Here is a 20,955-nt window from a genome sequence, read left to right as displayed (position 1 = left end):
CTATAAGAGATTTACACATTTTTCCCAATCCATTGTTATTATATTTTCCTATTCACTGAAAAAAATAATGACCAGTTATGTCAGTTAAAATTTATTCACTTAAACCTTGTCAGTTCAATGCACTATGGTGATGAAGTGTAGAAAAATTTCAAAACACAAAAGAATGTAAACAATAAAATAGAAATGAACTCCAATTCACTATTCTGAGATAACCACTATTTATACTACCTTGATATATTTCCTTTTCGTTTTCTGTGCGTGTATGTTTACTAAGAAATACTAAATATATTTAAAAATGAGGGGTGCCTGGGTGGCTCAGTCAGTTAAGTGTCTGCCTTAGGCTCAGGTCATGGTCTCAGGGTTCTGGGATGGAGCTCCACAACGGGCTCCCTGCTTAGGTATAAATCTCCATTTGTACTCTAAGTATTTATGAGGACAAATGCCCAGAAGTTAGCTGTTAGATTACAGGGTACGCGTCTCTTTAACTCGCTGCTGAGGCGTTGTCACGTGATCTCCGGCCCGCACCGTAACCACGCAGACGCCTGCGCACGTAACCACGCAGACGCCTACGGAGGTGTCCGCGGACTCCCCTCCCCAGCTCTGGGCGTTATCATGAATGCCTTTGCAGCTGAATACCATTGTGGAGGTTGAACATTTTTCTCAGAAATTTATTGGCCAGCAGTTTATCTTCCTTTGCTGAAAACATGGTTTAATTTTTTAAATTTGTTTATAGAAACTTAGGGAATTGGTATTTGATACACGTGGTGGCGTGGATGCTGGGCTCTGATGTCCGACTTCAAAACCCGGAAGTTTCAGAGAAGGAAAAGTACTCAGTTTTTACTCCCTTAGATAGTGATTTCATTAATTAAAATTTAATTCATGAAGACAATCTTAACTCCAATTTCTTTTTCCCCCTTAGGTAATTCAAGCCTTACAGTCGGTAGATAAGGCTTTTGGAATGTTGATGGAAGGCCTAAAACAGCGGAACTTACACAACTGTGTCAATATTATCCTTTTGGCAGACCATGGTATATTTTTCTTTTTAAATCATATTTTATCATTGATTGTGTCTTATCGCTTCAAGGAGCATGAAAAAAGGATAAGTGGTATTTCAAAATCTGTACTTCCAGACCTAGAAGCTCTTGAACGAGCAAGGAACAAGTTTTGTGGTAGGCTGTGATGAATAGAGGACTAAAACTAAAATTTCTAGTTTATTCTAACATTCATTCTGAAAAATCCATCCATATACTTACTTTTCTGTAAAAAGTAAGGGATACGGCTGGGTTGTTGTTCAATCAAATATTTTTTGACTGCCTATTCAATGTCAAGTACTTTACCAGATGTGGTGTGTTTGGAGGTGCATAAGGCAGATATGGGCCTCTTCCGGATGGGGTGATCCTCTCTAGGTTAGTCAAGCTAAGCTCCAAAGGCTGTGAAGGAACCAGGCATGGAGGAGAGGAGGAAAGGGACTATGTCTACAGAACTTCTGTTCATATTTTAGGACATCAAGATAACGAGAGACAGAGAAACATTAAAAATTTCTAAAATGTTTTCTTAACACATTGTCCTATTGTTTGAAAATTAAAGGGAACCATTTTAATTGTGCATTTTGTTAGAGGAAATTATAAAACATAAAATACGTGTATGAATAAATATGAAAATAAAAATTTAGGTGTAGTGGGAAGAATCTTTAAATAGTAAAGGTTTAACTACCGAATCTTTTTTTAAAGTGCATGCTGCTTAAATAAACTTAAATAATATACTTAAGATGTAATTAGCTTTCTCCAGATGATTTTCTTCTTTGAAATTAGTTGATTTATGTTGAACAAATGATCTGTTTATAATTCTTGTTTATTGTTCTCTTATAAACGTGACCCTTCTCCACTGTCAGGATTTTCAAGTTCTGCCATTTAGAGTGAAATCATAGGGTAAATTGTGTAAGTGCTCAGTGAAACGTGGTTTGAGATCTGTAACATAGAGTATCCCCGATTTGACATGATCAAAGACAACTGATTGTTACCATCTATATATATATTCAGTGGATTTTTTTTTTAATTCAGGAATGGATCAGACTTACTGTGACAAGGTGGAATACATGACTAATTATTTTCCTCGAATAAACTTCTACATGTATGAAGGGCCTGCACCTCGTATCAGGGCTCGTAACATACCTCATGACTTTTATAGTTGTAAGTATGAAGATGCCCATGTGAAAAAAAAAGGTAAAATCGAAAGTGAACAATCATACTTCCTGATTCTGGGGATGTAGAGATTGCCAAGCCCCCTCCTGTGACTTGGGAAGACCACACAGAGCAAAGGAGAAATTCCCTTCCTTGTTTAAATATAGTCAGTCTATAAAGTCTATGGTAATATTTAATGTTGTTAAGTTAAAACATATTCTACTTAATCATATTAATATTAATAAAATATTAAAACAAAAACATTAATATTAATAAAATATTAATATATTCTACTGAATTGTTAGGTTAATATATATTCTACTTATATCCATATGAGTAGATATATATAATAAATAATATATAATGAAATATAGTCTACTTACATTAATAAATCCTGGTTATTTAATTAAAACATCAATTATTTAAATTAAAATATTAATATTAATAAGATTTAATATATTCTACTTAATTGTTAGGTTAAAATATATTCTTAAATTCTAAAATAATTCTTTGCTTAAAATAATTTCTTATTTAATCTTACCAGATGACTGTCATTAATAAGTGTATTATCAAATTCATCTGAGTTGTTCACATTTGTAATGTGATTTATTTTTTTTCCCTTTTGAAACAGTTAATTCTGAAGAAATCGTTAGGAACCTCAGTGTAAGTATACAGTGTCCTAATACATATCTATAAGGTAATATAATGTCTTTAAAATCTGGTTTGGAAGAAATTTGTATTCTGTATTTCTGAGCCCAAGCCACTTGTCATTTATTTTTGAAAACCTCTGTTGACATTATTTTATGTGCATATCAGTTGCTTTTATCTTAGGTGTTTCCATTTGCAGTCGCCACCCCTACCCCAGAGATTAGTCTGGGGGACTCCTAGTTCATTTAAGTGTAGGTAGCATGCAATTATAGTAAAAAATGTTAGGATGAAATGTGAATGACTAAAGGTGAGAAAAGACAGGGAGAAGAGTGTTACTGTAACCACTGCATTCCGATGTAGAAATGACTATTAGAGCAATTCTTTAGAGCCTTAATCACTCCTTTTTTCTCTTACACCTTCTGATATTCTGATCGTGAGTACACTTGGTAGGCAATCTTACCCCATGCGGGGGAAGGGCATAAAGGCAGTGTATTCATGCTGCTCAGAGGGGCACTTCAGAATTTTCAACATGTGGACTCTCTAAAACCACATATTGTTGCTCTTTTCCCCATCACCTCATGACCCATACAACTGAAGCCCTGTTGGTGAGGAGGGGCAAATCTCTAACAATCCCAGTGGTGCAGGGGGATTGGATACCACAGGCTTTTGAAATCCATTACCTGGCATCGTAAATACAGGCTGGGCCTGGAGCCAAAGAACCCCGAAGAAATGGATCATCATTTCATACAGTCGCCCACGAGTCCCAGGAAATTCTGCACGAGGCAGTGCAATATTCCTGGTAATGCTGGTCGGAGGTCCTGTACTGAACTTATATTGGACAAAGATAACCAAAATGAACAGTGACTCCTTAGTTCAACAAGGTTCTGGCTGCATGACCGACAACAGCATCAACTTTGTTCTTAGATAAAATGACCCAAGTTTTCCCAGCGTTAGGGTCTTCAGCCTAAATTCTCAAATGCAGAGTATAACCCTGTCCTTCTTCGGAAGTTGGCAGCATGCGTCCAGTGTCCTTGGGATTTACTCTGGCTACACACCAGCTAGGAGAATGTGACTGTCATATGACCTGTGGTCCTCGAGGGCACATTCTAGTCCCTTGTATCTTTGAGGAAGGAAGCTGCATACCCAACAGCTGCCATAGTGTACTTGCCTGGATGTTACAAAAATATTGGCTTCAGAAGGAAGTAATGATGGGGGCGCCTGGCTGACTCAATCAGTTAAGCATCTGCCTTTGTTTAGCTCAGGTCATGGTCTCTCGGTCCTGAAATCGAGTCCTGCATTGGGCTCCCTGCTCAACGGGGAGCCTGCTTCTCCCTCTCCCCTGCCCCTGCTCATGCTCTCTTTCTCTCTCTCTCTCTCTCTCAAATAAATAAAATCTTTAAAAAAAAAAAAAGAACTAATGATGAATTAAAAAGAAAAAGAAGAAGCCTGGTAAAGATACCAAAATAGGCAAGAAAAAAACTGGCCGAAATATCTGTGCAATAAATAATTTCTCTTCCCCTCATTCTAGAACTCTCCTTGCTCTATTGTCCATACTTCTTTTTAAATTGTTTTTTGTTCAATTTCATGGTGTCTTTTTTTCTTCTATAAATTGAGCACAAAATGGTAGTGACACAGGCTTAAAATATTTATGAGATGATTGAGACTTAAATAAGAATGAGGAAGCAGAAAAAAATGTAATTTTCCCATATTCTTACCTGTATGGTTTTTTCTCTCGTTTCTCAAAAAGGTCACTTCCTTACTTTTTTTTTAGATAACTGTGAATTGCATTTTTACACAGTTTTAAAATATGCCATCAAGTTACTGCAGTAATTATTAAAGGAACAACATTTCACTCGTTTGTAAGAGATTCATGAATTTTTCACAAATAAGGAGCCTATCCTAGGTCTCAAAAACTTTTGACTTGATTTGGGATTTAAGTCAATGAAGGTTATTTTAAGGGCAAATTGAATCCATTGTAAGAGGATTTTGGTGCAATTAAACTGATTTTTTAAATTTTTACTGGTATTTACTAGTGTGTTATATATACTTTTCATATATAATTTAAATTCAAAAGTTGTATTTGCCACTTGAAATCTAGACATATCTACTGTCTGTCAACGAAGGAGGGGAGGTTTATGGTGGCTTAAGATACATACACAGGAATAAAAACTTAGAACGTCAAACACCTAATCATAATTTAAATCATTTTTAATTGTAATTTAAATATTGTTGCAACAACAAAAATAACATAATTGGGGAATGTGACCACATTGATAATAGGTTTAATATCCTTATTTTATTAGCCAAGCTTAAATCCTCTTTCTTTTAAAAAGTGCTTAATTGTCTTAGAAGATGAAATTGTTGAATTAGCTTGCATATTTTTATAACTTATATGAAGAAAGAATTTACCTATTTTTTTTAGTGCCGGAAACCTGATCAGCATTTCAAACCCTATTTGACTCCTGATTTGCCAAAACGACTGCACTTTGCCAAAAATGTTAGAATTGACAAAGCTCATCTTTTGGTGGATCGGCAGTGGCTGGCTGTGAGGTTTGTGCATCTATTTACTTGTCTCGTAATACTTTTAACAACCGTCTTTCAATATAAATTACCCTAATTTTACCCACTATTATGATCATGGCATCTTTCCTGAGTAGGGGTGTTTGCTTGACTTTTTATGCTACCTAGCACTTCTGCATTTGAAACCCCTGTTATTAGGGGGCCAATCTTAGCATCCTAATCCTCACAATATAGAGAAGCAGGGAAGAAGGCTGACGCTGTTTATAGACCACTCCAGAAACTGTTAGCACCAGCACATTGCTAACCCCCACTCAGGTCTTTTTCAGATGGTAGACGGATGGGAAGATGATATCCGCTGTCTTGCAGGTTGGTAGTAAGAAACTGATTAGATGGCTCTTTGAGATCTTTGTCATCTTTGTGGTTTTCATGAAAGAGCACCTTCATGGCTCGAAGGCCAAGCTAACCAATTAGGTGTTAACATTTATTTCTTTTTTCTAGTTATCATTCACATTGATTGTTGAGCATTTGCAAATTATAATTTTGCTTAGAGAAAATAAAAACCATTCTGAATCACTTCATCCCAAGATAACCAATTAATTCATTGGTTTTACAAAATCATATTGGTTTGTTTTTGTGTGTGCTGGGCCTTGCTCCAGGCCTTTGGGATACAGACAGGATTCTTGTCCAATGACAAAGGCTGAGAATAAGGCAGCAAACAAATACATACACACTTTTTGGTAGTTTAACTAATGTTTCCTGTTTTTAGATTTCATTCCAGTGTTGTTGTTGTTGTTGTTTTTCCATGTGCATAAGTGGTTTTAAATGGAATCAGGATCGTATTATTTTCTGGCCTATTTGTATGCTATGTAATGCCGGAGGATACAGAGGACAATGGGAATACAGAGTCTGAAAGATATGTTTAACAAAGAGGAGACCAAAAAAGATGAGGTAGTTGGGCTCTAATATAACTGTGTGCCCGATGAGGAACTGGGGTTTTGGCAGAACCTGATCTATGACATAACCGGGAAACCCAAGCCGTCCAGGGTTAGGCCAGAGAGTGTGCATGTTCACACCTGACCACTAGATGGCGCTGGCCTCTCTTCTTGGAATTGGAGTTTCATAACCCTTTGTGAAGCTCAGTGGCTTTACTGTGTGGCTCACCATAGCATTCTCCAGAAGAATTAAAAAGACTAAGCTTTACTAATATTAAGTATATAAGGCTTTTAGTAATGTAGGCATGTATTATGTAAACAAATATATGTCCAAATGTGGGTAAATTCTCCAAATATTTACTGTTGAGACTATGTGGTGGAAGAAATTAGGAGGCCCACTGGTACAAAATGAGGAAGTGCCCATCCATCCTGTAACATGACCTATGGGTTATAGAAGGAGAGTCCAGCCGCCAGAATACCTCTGGGTATTACACATTAATATCTAGTCTCAAATTATGAGCTTTGTAAATTTAATAGCTAGCAATGAGATGTTCAAGGCTGAGAGTTCAAGACCTGCCTCCACACCTAGCTTGTGAGAACTTAAATTAATGTCTCAGGACTTCATTTTCATCATCTGTAACACCAAATTAGCCTGGTTTTATTATTCTCTTGATATTAAAGTAAACTAATTTATACCAAAGGAAATGTTAATGACAGCCCAAACCAGGGAGTCTTGTCTGATTAAGTCCTGAGTTCACTCTACCTCCAACTCTTAACACATGAATGTCAGGCTACCTGGTTTCTATATTAAAGTATGCTGTTTTAGTTATAATGTACGGTATTTGATAACTAGATTAGATCTCTTTTCCAGAATTAGAGCAAATTTCATCATTTAGTGTAATCTATCATCACCATCATTATCCTTATTTTGCCTAAAATGTGTTGGATTTTACTTATTTGGGGAAACCCAATTATCTGAAACTACAACTGAAGTATTGTTAAAATGCCCCCTTAAAGAACATGAATAATAGCTTTTTTTTTTTTTTTTAAGATTTTATTTATTTGAGAGAGAGCGTGCGAGACCGGGTTGGGGGGGAGGGCGGGGTAGAGGGAGAAGCAGACTCCCCACTGAGCAGGGAGCCCAATGCGGGACTAGATCCCGGGACTCCAGGATCATGACCTGAGCTGAGGGCAGTTGCTTAACTAACTGAGCCACCCAGGCGCCCAGGCGCTTTTTATGTTATGATCGGAAAGTGACAAATACTTCCCAGGCACCTTTCCTTTTTTTTTAAGTCATTTTATTTATTTATTTATTTTTTAAGTGATTTTATTTTTTTAAATTTTTTATTTTTTAAGATTTTATTTATTTATTTGTCAGAGAGAGAGAGAGAGAGCACAAGCAGAGGGAGAAGCAGTTTCTCTGTTGAGCAAGGAACCCGATGTGCAACTCTATCCCAGGACCCTGGGATCATGACCTGAGCTGAAGGCAGACGCTTAATGACTGAGCCACCCAGGCGCCCCTCCCAGGCACCTTTCTAAGAAATGGGGGTAGACACAGTCCCCATCCTAAGGATCTTTGCGCAGGCAAGGAAGAAGACAACAATTATAATCAGGTGTAACAAATACTGCTCGAGGATCAAGTACAAGGTACAAGGAAACAAAAAGAGTGATTACACAGCCCAGGTGTGGATGTCAGAGAATGTCAGAGGATGCTTCCTGGTGGGTGTGATTCCTGCTCTGGGTTTTGAAGACTCAAGATGGGATAGGCTAAATGCTGTCAAGTACAGCAGGTCTGCCCCAGGCAGTTGTGCAGAGGCACTCAGCCAAGATGAGAGGCAGTGGAAACAGAACCCTTGCTCAGCTCACTGAGCCCTGACGGGGGGTTATGTCTGCAGGTGGAAACAGACCACTTTTCTTTGCTGGAAGGCATCCATCCAAGCCTCGAGCACTGCCAGGCTGTATCTTCTCAGAGGTGCTTCTTTCTTGAAATACTCTGCCCAGAGCAGTGGGGCACCCTTTTTAAAGCCAGCAGCTGCTCTGGGGCAAGGAAGGGTAGAAATAGGTTTGCAGGCAGAAGGACTAGGTTCCAGCAATTTCAAGTAGTTCTGTATCGCTAGAGCACCGGGTAAATGAAGCTGCTCTCCTCCTGAAGGACCTTACCTGTCATGACTAAGACCTAGGACTTTGACTGTAAAGAAAACAGAAAAATGGTGGCTAGTGCTGAATATGTGGATATGTGGATTTGCACTGCAGAGAGCTCACAGTGTTCAGTATGAGTGGGGTTGTGTGTGTGTGTGTGTGTGTGTGTGTGTGTGTGTGTGTGTGTGTGTGTGTTATGTGGGAAGATTCTGAAATTCAGAGTCAGGATAACCAATTAGGAACTTTGTTCAGGTCAGAAGTAATAAGGATCTAGCTTAGAACGAGGCAGAAGAGGAGAGCAGGGGAAAATGTGAAAGGGACTACACAGGTGCATAGGACTTGGCAGCTTCCTGGGGCTCAGGAAAGAAGTCTTGTTCATCTCCCATCTGTGTCATTACTCAGCTGTGGCAAAGAAACTGGCCCTGATTTCGACTTTATTAATTAGACATGGAGAAGATAAAAGAGAATTTGTTCCAGAAGTTTTCATAGGGTACTTGGAAGTGGAGCTAAATCATGACAGATAAAATCAACTCATCTTTTCCAAATGCTGGCTTCTATTTTTCCATATGTAATTTCCAGAGTCTAATGGTTGGAAAGCATAAACATGAGCAGTTAGAAGAGCAAATTTTTAAAATTTTCACTTGAAAAGAGTAGAAAATCGTGTTTTTTCAAACACTATTTTTTATCTTTTACTTCTGAATAAGTATTGACTTTCATGTTGACTAAAGTTTCCTAATTGAGTTGGATCAGATGTTGAAAATATTAAATATTTTTCTGAAAATAGAAAGATATAGAAAGGATCAATTTTAGAAAATTTTACCAATGACTTGGTGCTAAAGACCTTTTTTTCTTCTTTCATTAATGAATCCTCTAGCCTCCCACATGGAATTTAAAACTTAATTATCCCCAGATAGTTTCAATCTTGATGGAACCAAATTTCTCTGCAATAAAGATAAAAATATTTTTTAAACAACTCTTTCCTTATGCCAAAAATTTTATTGGAATTAACCAAGGTAATGAACTGGCACCTTTGGATAATTGAATTCAAACCCCTTATAAATAGGACTCCTCTTGTTTTTCTCATTCCAGCTAGTCCTTAGCCTCTCCTTTCTTCCCTCTATTAGGTTAAGTGTAGCCTGCCCTGCTCGGTGTTATGATTTATTTTTTATTCTGTGATTTATTTTTATTTAAGCTGAGTGAGAGTCATTTATGAATTTTTTAAAGTTAATTTTTTAAGACACTAAAGTCCTGCTTACAACGTAAAAACCAACGAAAACATTGTGTGTGGGGGTATTTGCCTGAGGAGTGGGAGGTGGGAGTGGGAAAGCAAATGAGAAAAATCTCTTAAGGCCAACTGTTGGGAAGAGAAGTCTTTTTTTTTTTTTCCATTAGAGACCTAATTTGACATTGTTGCTTTAAAAAAAAAATCTAGGTTTATTTATTGCCATTTTGTTTTCATGTATAAAAACAAACTATGTATAAAATTGCTAATACTGCTCAACTCAAATACTAAAATATGAGAAGGTGGGCAAAAGACTAATTACATTTGAAAAGTCATTCAAGTAATAGGGCAACAGCCTATGGAAGAATGGCCCCCAAATTAAAAATAAACTCTGAATTTACAAGAATATACTAGCTGCTTCTTACCAAGTGTTATAATTAACATTCCCTCCATATTCTTTATACTTTTATATTATTTCCCTAGATATCTCTGGTGTAAAATAGTAATCAATATTTTTTTCCCAGTTTCAAAGACTTATTTCTAAAGTACTGAAATGCATTAAGTAGTATATTAGTCAAACTATTCTTGATCACACAGACATTAATTAATGTGTAAGATACAGATAAGCTTGAAGACAATTTCAAATTCTTTTTTTTTTAAATCCATGCCTTTGTTATTATCTTGTTTTCAATGTCTAAGGGTCAAAGGCTTTTGAATTCTATTTACAGATTCTGGAATTCTCCTTCCTTCTCTCCTACCATTCTGTTTGTTCCTCTGTGGTTATGAATTTGAGCACAAAAAGAACTATATTTATGCCGTTGTTGACAGAAAAATATATTTATATAAAAGCAGAAGGTACATAAAAATCCATTAAAGCTCAGTTTATAATAAGATTTCATATCAGTGTATTGACTGCAATGTAACATTATTATTTCTTTAAAGGAGTAAAGCATATTCATCCTGTGGAGGAGGGACTCATGGTTATAACAACGAGTTTAAGAGCATGGAGGTAACTTACTGCTTTATTATTTTTTTTAACGTATTTATTGAGCACCTACTTTGTAATAGGCAATCTTCAGGACCATTAAATACAGCTGTGAACAAAACCCATAAGGATCCCTGCCCTCAAGAAGCTTTCATTCTAACAGATGAATATAGACAATTGGTGTAATAAGGAAATAATATTATTTGGTATGTTAGGGGATAAGTGCCATGGGAAATAAAAGTAAAGCAGAGTAGGTAGACCTTGCGGGTGTTTCAGGGTACCATGGGGGCATATGCAATTTTACATAAGGTGTAGAGGGTCAGATTCATTGAGATGATATTTGAACAGAGGCTTGAAGAAGCTGAAAGATTCTACCTTTCAAATATTCAGGGGACAAGTGTCCCAGGCCAAGGAAATGGCCAGTGCAAAGGCCTGAAGGTGGCAGTGTGCCTGGTATGTTGGGGACGGGAGAGCCTTCATAAGCTGTTGGAAGGATGTTAGACCGTAGCTGACTCCAGAGGAAGGAGTGAGGGTTCATTTGGGTACGTTAAGTCCCAAATATTTATCAGACATGCAAGTGGAGATGTTATATAGGCACCTGAAGAGAGTCTGTCTATCCAGAGATAACAAAATTTGAGTTTTAGGTATGTAAATTATTTAAAAGATATGCAGCTAGAGATGATCCTCAGAAACTGAGTATAGATAGAAAGGAAGACCAAGAACTGAGCTCTAAGCAAATCTACTTGAAGAGGTTGAAAGAAAAAGAGTCACTAGCAAAGACACTTAGAAGTAAAGCCAGTAGGGAGGGAAGAAAACTAGGAGCATAGTGCGTCCTGGAAGCCCAGGGAAGAGACTATCAGGGAGAGTCCATGAGTAAAGTGTAGCTGATATTCGCCTATAGGTAAAGCTTAATGATTTTTTGCAACCTGGTTATCTTATCTATTTCCATTAATAACACACACAAACACACACACACACACACACATACACACACTCCTTCCCAAATAAAGAAAATGTGTTGGATTTTTTTTATGAATATACTGGCTTTTAACATTGTCATGATGAGCTATAGATCCTTGTAAACATTTGATAAGTCTCTGGAGACAGAGTGCTTCTCTGTTAAATTCAGTAGTATTTGATAATTAAGTTAATTACTATAACGAAAACTTATGCCCCCAGTTCTTTGCTAATTATCTTGGAAAAAAAGATTATCTATCTATCTATCTGGCCCTGTTATCAAAAAAATAATTGTTTGTTTATGTTTGACACTTTTCTTCTAGTTATTTACAATCTGAAAATATTCGATGTGTTATTAATAATATATTTAACATGAATTAATTAAATGTAAATAAAAGTATTTAGGTTTCTTCATCCTAAAAGTAAAGGGGAGATATATTTGAGAAATCAGTGGGTTAGTATAAGTTGTAAAAAAAATTTAGTGTTTAGAGACTTGAACGGTTTTTGTCACGTATTAACATATTTGAACAATGATATGAAAGGATTGTGAAAAGAATATCTGATGTTATTGGATGAATTTCTAATTTATACTGTCTAGCTATGGTAGAACTGTGTGGATACTGGTTGTCCATCGTGGCTTGTTTCTCCTTGTCTGTTGACATATGAAGTACTGTGGAAGCAGGTACATTTAGCAAAATTAAATACAATATAGATTATATTTGATTGGGATGGTTGGAATCTCAATCATAGATGCAAATGATATAAAAATCATTTTCAGATCTGAAAAGAAATCATTACAATAGCCTCAGACACAATTGGAGAGCTGGGATAGAAGGAAAATGTTGTCTCTTCCAACATCTGTTTTTGAGTTTAGATGACATCTAGTAACAGTAGGACTATTACCACCTAGGCTATCTTCTTGGCACATGGACCGAGTTTTAAAGAGAAGACTGAAATTGAGCCATTTGAAAATATTGAAATCTATAACCTAATGTGTGGTGAGTATATCTATATAAATTTAACATCAAAATGTGGATATAGTTTTAAAAATATGTATTTTGAAATTGGTAATAAACTGAATCCCAGAGATGGATGCTTTGCCCTAAGAAGACAGAAAGTAGAGAAGATGAGAATGAATCATCATTCAGAATTATTCAGCAATAAGGGTGAATCTTTCTATTCGCTGGCAATGATTTAGATCTCAGGAGACCAGCTTTTCTATCAGTTAGTTACTATTTGAAAGTTTTGTAAAACTTAGATAAATAAAATTACATTTCTAACTTTTCAAAGCAGGAAAAGACCCCTAAAAGCGCAAGTATTTTCTTGTAATTACAGAGAAAAAGCTTCTGGCATAAAAGGATGATAAAAGGCCTTTTTGGATTTACACTTTGGAATTACACTTACTGTTTAAAAAAAAAAACTTAAAGAATTAGAGTTTTAGGGGATCTCCCCTACTTTTGTGCTTACAGCTTACTTCAGAGCACTGTACTAATAAATCATTTATCTTGGCAAGGCAATGGGTAAGTTGTCATTTCACCTTGAGCTTTAGGAATTCTGACGTAAATACACTCACAATTGTCATTCCTAATCTTGCCAAAGGCCTGTGGTGATTGAATATGACTTAGAAACCAAAGAGTATCCATTTGAAAATAATGTGTTGTAGCCTTAACAACTTTGGCTCTTGGTTCCCAAGCTGAAGTTTGTGGTCAGGGATGCTGGCCCTTTGCGGGGAGGCTTAGAAGGAACCAGATAGAATTTCAGTTCTAAGAGAGATCTATTTGGTGGTATTCAGCAGGAGCCACTTAAAAGACTATGTTTGTAAAATATCTGTATATTGTATTGTTGTAGAAAAAAATAGAAAAAGTTATCTAAATATTACACAAAATTTATGAGTTTAATTTTTTAAAGGTATCTGTCCTTAAAGAAGTTTCATATAACTAAGTAAATATACTATAAGTAAGATTGTAAATTAACTTCTTCAAAATTATTTTTGGTAAAAGTATAGCTTTTTATTCTAGAAAACCAGGATATGCTTAAGGAACAAAGTGATCATTTAAGTAATGATACTTTTCTCTGGAGGAGCAGGAACAGTTCCTGAAAGAGCGTGTAGCTTCTATAACAAATGTTCCCATTGTCTAGAAAGAGGAAGTGATAGAAATCCCAGAAGGGGGGGCGGGGGGGAGTGTATGCACCTGGGTGGCTCAGTAGGTTAAGTGTTGGACTCTTGGTTTCGGCCCAGGTCATGATTTCAGGGTAGCGGGGTGGAGATTTACATTGGGCTCTGTGCTCAGTGGGGAGTCTACTTGGGATTCTCCCTCTCCCTCTGCCCCCCACCACTCTCTCTCCCTCTCTAAAAAAAAAAAAAAATCCCTGGGGGAAGAGACACTAACCTGAAGACATATGCAGTACAGGACCATGTTATAGCAGAATTTATTAAAGGAAGTTTTGTTTTCTTCCATCTGCGAGATAGATGTTGTTGCCTTTTAATTTAAAACTACTTTGAATTTATTTTTAAACACAGATCTTCTACACATTCAACCAGCACCAAACAATGGCACCCATGGTAGTTTAAACCATCTTCTGAAGGTACCTTTTTATGAGCCAATCCATGCAGAGGAAGTGTCAAAGTTTTCTCTTTGTGGCTTTACTGTTCCATTGCCCACAGATGCTCTAAATTGTTCATGCCCCGAGCTACAAAACGTAAGTAATAACTTTACACATCCATAAGAATGTAAAGGGGCAAGTTAATCTATAACCAGGGTTATAACCGGGGTAGCTGACCCCCAGGTTTGTGTTCTAGTTCAGATATTTACTAAGTAGATGTATGTGGTTTCTCTGAAACTTGTCTGGAGATGAGAGATGCATTGTAAGATTAAGTATGTGAATATGCTTTGTAAACTGGAAAGCACTATTTGGACATTATTAATTCCCTTGTGAGCTAAGTGTCCTTAACAATTCAACACAGTAGAATCTTGGAGCTCTCTTTGATTTCCTTCCTCTTACAGCTACAGGACCTCTTACAGGTCTTTTTAGTGGGTCAGGCACTTGGCTGAGTTCAGGAGCTTGACTTCAGACCCCAAGAGACTCTCAGTAAGGTGAGATTCCAGCGCTAGGAGTCCCCCCACCCCCAAAAGGCAAGGAGTCAGAACAGGAGCTCAGAATGCAAGCACCAACTCTACCTGTGAGAACTAGAGCACAGGGATGGGGGCTGGGATTTCAGGATGGAATTGGAGCCCAGTTGTCAGGAGTCCCATCAAGTTAAAACCAATGTCAAGGTGCATTTGATGCCAAGTTCAAAATGTTGTAGAGCTAAATAAGTACCTGCTGCCTCTGGGAAGAATTATTCCTTATAGCCAGGAGTCAGCAAAGACTTGACTTTCTCTAATCCTCAAAACAACATTACACCACATAGATCAATAAGTATATAAATAAATGCTGACCAAAAGAGCCTTTAAAGGACAAAAGTCCGGTCAAGATTTCCAATAAAAATCAAATCCACAGCCTGGATCAGGGTAGGGGTGTGGGTTTCTTACCTACAGCCTACCTGAATGGAACCTCCATTTAAAATAATAATAATAATAAACATTACAATGTAGGTGTTTTTGTCTCCATTTGAGGAACAAAGAAGAGTCCGAGAAGTTAAGTAAACTGTCCAAGGTCACAGAAATTTGATCTACCTGACTGCAAACCTCCAAATTCTTCTTTGTAAAGAATGCACTTTGCTGTTCAAAGTGTGGTCACAGGAACAGCATCTGCCTCACTTGCAAGCTGGTCAGAGATCCAGAATCTGAGGCCCTACTGGGCTCAGGATTACTAATCAGAATCTGAATTTTAACAAGACCCTCAAGTGAGTTGGACTCATATTAAAGCCTGAGAAACTGAGGGATGTTGTCATTCCAATTTAGTAGTTGATTCTAGCTGTGGTCACAGTGCTTTGCCTCATTATCAGTTGTTATCTTTGTCAACTCCCACACAAAGTATCCCAAGCAGTAGTAGGATCTTTATATTTCTGAGCAAGTGGCGGAACTGGAATTTAAACTCAAGTTAGTTTGGCCTCTTTGTTGAGTAGTAAAATATTCGGGTATTACTGCAGAAATAATCCTGACCACCTTTTACATACATGTCTTAATCACTTCGACTTAACTTTCTCTTTTCCCCATGTTGTCTTGCAGAGTTCTTCTCTAGAACATGTGAATCAAATGCTAAATCTCTCTCAAGATGAAAGTAAGTCAATAGAAAACATGTCAAGTCTTTGGTGTTTAGGCCTAACAAAACACAATATTGCCTTTTTGGGATTCTTTAAAATAAGCTCCCAGAGGCTTTTGAACATAAAGATTGTATTGCCAATATACAGGAAGAAAAAAACCCACAAAGCTATTATTATTATTACCTATTATCTTTTAAGTATTCTCGTGTTAAACTCGCTAGGCCTGTTTCATGATTTTAAAATGGGGATACCTTCTTTATAGAGTTTTTGTGACAATTAAATGAGTTAATATATGTGTGCACTTAAAATAGTGCCTGGCACACAATAAGAGTTTAGTAAATGTCTTGGTTGGTTGATAATGTTTTTATAATCTGTTGAGTGTTACTGCATGGCATGAATACCTTGTAGGTTTTTAAACTATCAATAATTGATGTATTTTTAGAATATAATAATAGGCAAATAAAAATAAATAAATACATTAGGGCATACTTTCTTTATAAAATTGCAAAATCATTCATATGATAATTATTAAGGTAGGTCATCTTTGTTACAAAGTATGTCCTTTTGGTTTTGAGGTTGTATCTCTTCAAATATGTCCTGTGATCTGTTAGCTGCTTGGCCAAATTACTTTTCTAAACCCTAGTTTTGTAATATGTAGAATGGAAAATAACACTTGCTTCAGAGTTGTAAGAATTAGGAGGTTAAGTATGTAAAGTAATTATCAGAGTAACTGGTACATAATAAACCACCAGATGATAATTTTATGCATAGAAAGAAACATTTGCTAATTTTACCAACATTTTTATTTTATGTTATTTTCATTTTAGTAACAGCGACAGAGAAACTAAATTTGCCATTTGGGAGGCCCAGAGTTATGCAGAAGAACAAGGAACACTGTCTTCTCTATCACAGGGAATATGTCAGTGGATTTGGAAAAGCTATCAAGATGCCCATGTGGAGCTCCTACACAGTACCGAAACCAGTGAGTTCCTGTGTCCATTGAGCCATGAAGGCTGGAAAAAATTTGTAGTTCTCGAATATTCTAAGAGTTGACTTTTGATTTTCAGTAGAGATCCCAAAGGGAGTTCACTGGTCTGTGTCTTGTAAGACAATGTCCCAGGTATTTCTTAAAGGTATTTATAGGTGCTGTGTGTGTGCAAAAGAGAACATGTTGTGTTTTGCCTGGAGAAATTAAAAGGTGTTCACAGGCCAATTGGTAAGGCAGGTAGAAAAGAAGCTTTCCAAGAGAAACAACACGAAATACAGAAGCACACTATGTTGTCTATCCTACGTACGTGGTGGGTGCACCTAGAAGGTGATGCTAACTAGATTATAAAGGGCTTTATATTTATTTGATTGTTTAACAAATACTTTACCATCTGCTGTGTGTTATGTTAGGCGCAAGGAACACAACGTGATGAGAAGTAGTTCATCCCTGAAGCACTCTAATCCGTCAGGCTAGACCTACCGGTGTAGATGTGTTACGTCACATCTCTCCAGGCTGGGGTTGAGAATCCAACTGTTGAAATTCTCTTCCTTTTTCATTGTCTGGCAATCTCTCTATCGATAAATGACCTTGGGACATTTGGCTACCAAAAGAAAGAAAATGTCAGATGTCTATCTCACACCATATACAAAATTAAATTGCTGGTGGATTTATGGACCTAAATGTGAACAGCAAATCCATATTTTCCTTTGTGTATATCTTTATGACTTTGCGATAGAGAAGGATTTCTTGGGACACAAGAACAACAACAACAAAAATACAGAGGAAATTGACTAATTTGACTATATTAATGTAATGGGTGACAAAAAGACAGTTATGGATGAGATAATATTTGCATTGTATATAAGAAACAAGAGATGAGTATCCAGAATGGTAATTAGGATCCAGAATAGCTAATAAATTTCTTCTACTAACCAAGAGAATGGCAAACATCTTCGTTAATAAATGGGCAATGACTATGAGCGAAGCAATTGAACCTCATTAGCAATCAGGGAAACATAAATGAAAGCAAAAATCAAAGTCTGCCAAAAATCAGTCAAAACACCCCTCCGGGGCAGGGATGGTTCTATTTAATGTATCCCAGCACAATAGAGCTGCCCAGTAAATGTTACCTGAATGAATGCATTGGCTAAATTAATCCCAACCATTATTTTAAAAGACTTAAGGAGAAAGCGGTACTTTCAACTAGAAGAGTAAATAAACAATCAGGAAGCTGTTCTTGTCAAGATAATCTTGATGTCTTAGATCCAAAGACTCTGATTATAAACCTCCACCTATTACTGTTCTTGCTAAGAGTATAGATACTCCACTTTTTATGGCCAGGAAGTGATTGATTGTATCTGGTTTATTTACTCTTCTTGTTCCAATTCAAGATTTCTGGAGAAAAATAAGCATATTTTCCCACTATTAATTGAAGCTTTGTGTGTTCTGAGCACCAACTCTGCTGCTGACAATGGTTTAATTGTGGCCCGTGGTAGGAGAGCATTGATGTTGTTTCCCAGTGTGGGCAAATCTTTTACCAGCTGTTACCTGAGTTCATGTGTATGGTTAATGACAACATCACTTTCCTATTATGCAAAATGTCCAGTCTGTGACTTTCTTCAACACACTGTAGAACAACAATGTGAAGTTATTTATTCCTTTAAATAATTCCTATTTGTTTGTGGTTTTGAGAAGGGCAGTATATTCAAGGCCAGTCTTAGCATTGAATTCTCTATTTTGAAAAGTCCAGGTATCAGGGATTGTGTGGAGTTGAGGGGAATATTTATGTTTTTAATACTTTCCCCTTCTGTCTTGCATTCCTGAATTTATATGAGCTTTAGCAGAAACCAGAAGCAGAGAGATTTTAAGTGGGCTCAGACCAGGAGTTTAGTACAATTCTTTTTTGTTATTGTTTTAAAACTAGCTTCTTTGTTACCAAAAGTTCCTGTCCTTTCACTGATCCCACAGAACTACTTGTGTATTTCTCCCTCCATGTGACAGGATGGAATTCTAGCAATTTTCTGCTTTCTAATTCAGAAATTACTCTGTTAGTATGTTGTGGTTCAAGAAAATTACATACAAGGATGTTTTGAGATTCACATAAAAATGCTGTAAATCAGCCCTGTGTTTGAAAAATCAGACTTTAAATAAGCACTTTTTGGAGCATGGGCCCAATTGGCTTGTGCCTTTAAGTTTTATGGAGCTTTTGTTTTTCTGTGGTTTTGGTGGGTTTTCTAATTTTTGTTGTTGTTATTGTTATCTCAGAAGAGTTCTGGAAAAGGCGCTGTGATTTGAAATCGTGCTCCTGCAACAACAGCTTCAGAACTATTAGGGTTGATTAGACTGTATATGGGTTTTGCTTCTGGGCCCATCGAGTAGGACTACGTGAGCTGCTTTTTCTGTTGCTGGGTGAAAAATTGAAATTAAGAGCAAAAATTGCGATTATGTTTTAGAATATATACCTTATAAATTTAATGTAAATCAAAATACTTTTTCAGAGAAGAAAATCTAGCGCACTTCAAGAATGTTTCCCTCTCTCTCGATCTATATGTGTATATACGTCCCATATCATTGGATTTTTGAATAGCCTTTTTTTGTTTCGAAAGCTTATTAGCGCTAACACTATAAATTATGGCCCAATCATGTTTAATGATTCTTTAAAAAGTAGGAACATCATTATGTATTGGAAACGTTTTTTTGGAACTATAAGAAATATTTTTCCCTATAGAAAAAAACCACGTCCAGAAAAATAATAATTTTAAAAATATATAGTGATTATCCTTACCATAAGATCAGATGGTAACAATCCAATCTTCAAATAAATAAGTTTAGCTTTTATGTTCAGCCTACAGGTAAAGAGAGTCTATAACTTCAATAAAAATAATTTTATCCACTGTTCAAGTTTTATTTTAACCCCATGCCAGACTAGAAATGAAAGCATCTTGCTTTCCTGTCTTTGCTCATCATCTACCTCTCTTGAAGAGTTTTGAGAGCTAGGGAGTTCAGATTTTATCTGAGTGTCAGTTCTATTTATTGTTTTCCTGACTTTCTATCCCCTGGCTTAAAAAACTCTAAAGAACTCTGAAGAGCTAGTAGGGTTGAAGCTGTTTCTATGTGTGGAGGTGGGGGGATGGTTCGCTGTGCCTTTTCTCAGGAGCCCAGGACTCAGAAGTGACGTGATCACACCTCCCCTCCATCCTTCTAGAGGGCTGCCTATTGCATAATCTCCCCTTTCTAAAGAAGGCCACATCCTGTCTTTCCTTGTCTCGATGCACTTATATTAGGGGTTCAAGTTTGGTATATGTAAGAAGCAAGATTTTCAGTAAACAAAAAAAAAGCGTAACTTTTTTTTAGCACTTTCTGGCTAAAGCCATCCTGATCCATGTCCCCCAACTCCAAGTCTATACTACTTTGAGAAAATAGTAAACATTTTTGCCTGTTATGTGAGTATAACTTCTATAGCTGCGGCCTCATGAAAAATTACAATATACTTCCTTCCTTAACATTTTTATAATTTTTAACATTTATTTACTTTTAAAAGATTTTATTTATTTATTTTTCAGAGAGAGAGAGAGAGAACAAGCAGGGGGAGTGGCAGGCAGAGGGAGAAGCAGGCTCCCCGCTGAGCGAGGAGCCCGACTCAGGACTTGATCCCAGGACCCTGGGATCATGACCTGAGCCGAAGGCAGATACTCAACCCACTGAACCACCCAGGTGTCCCCATTTTTATTTTAACTGTTGAGTATAGGCATTTCATCTTCCTTCCATTACAGAAAATACATCCATGGCTATATTTATGTATTGTACATTTCTTCAAGTAAAATGTACAAAACGTGATGTTTTAGAGTAAAATGATAAAGACGTGTGGTAGGAAACATGAACTCACGAGATTCTGGCTGTCTATGGGGCTGATAATCAATATTGTTGGTTCTCCCGTTTTATGACATCTTTACATGCCCCTTTATGTCAAATGAAGAACCTGGTTATTCAGAACTGTTTGCTCTGGTGTGTTTCTGAAAGGATATAAACAAATGTTTTTAGCTCTCCGGTGTCTGCCATGAGGAGAGTGGAATGAATGGTGAGAGCTAATCCACTGCCTCTAACACAAATATCTTCATATTTCTTGATTTATTTTTTGGTTTGGCGAGTTCTATCACTCAGGAACTTCCTGAGAAAG

The 20,955-nt window shown here is 36.8% G+C and overlaps 1 protein-coding gene across 1 annotated transcript in view; it reads left to right on the top strand.

Moving 5' to 3' along the window:
• Positions 1–20,955, top strand: part of ENPP3 (ectonucleotide pyrophosphatase/phosphodiesterase 3) — a 58,933-nt gene that overhangs the window by 24,378 nt on the left and 13,600 nt on the right. The window contains exons 9-17 of the mRNA XM_036120821.2: positions 920–1,028; positions 2,061–2,189; positions 2,812–2,843; positions 5,251–5,378; positions 10,584–10,650; positions 12,494–12,581; positions 14,105–14,283; positions 15,756–15,807; positions 16,618–16,772. Of these exons, the coding sequence (XP_035976714.2) occupies positions 920–1,028; positions 2,061–2,189; positions 2,812–2,843; positions 5,251–5,378; positions 10,584–10,650; positions 12,494–12,581; positions 14,105–14,283; positions 15,756–15,807; positions 16,618–16,772 (939 nt within the window). The remainder of the gene's footprint in view (positions 1–919; positions 1,029–2,060; positions 2,190–2,811; positions 2,844–5,250; positions 5,379–10,583; positions 10,651–12,493; positions 12,582–14,104; positions 14,284–15,755; positions 15,808–16,617; positions 16,773–20,955) is intronic.

This window comes from Halichoerus grypus, chromosome 9 (genome assembly GCF_964656455.1).
Source record: "Halichoerus grypus chromosome 9, mHalGry1.hap1.1, whole genome shotgun sequence".
Lineage (NCBI taxonomy): Eukaryota > Metazoa > Chordata > Mammalia > Carnivora > Phocidae > Halichoerus > Halichoerus grypus.
This window is presented reverse-complemented; position numbering and strand designations above follow the sequence as displayed.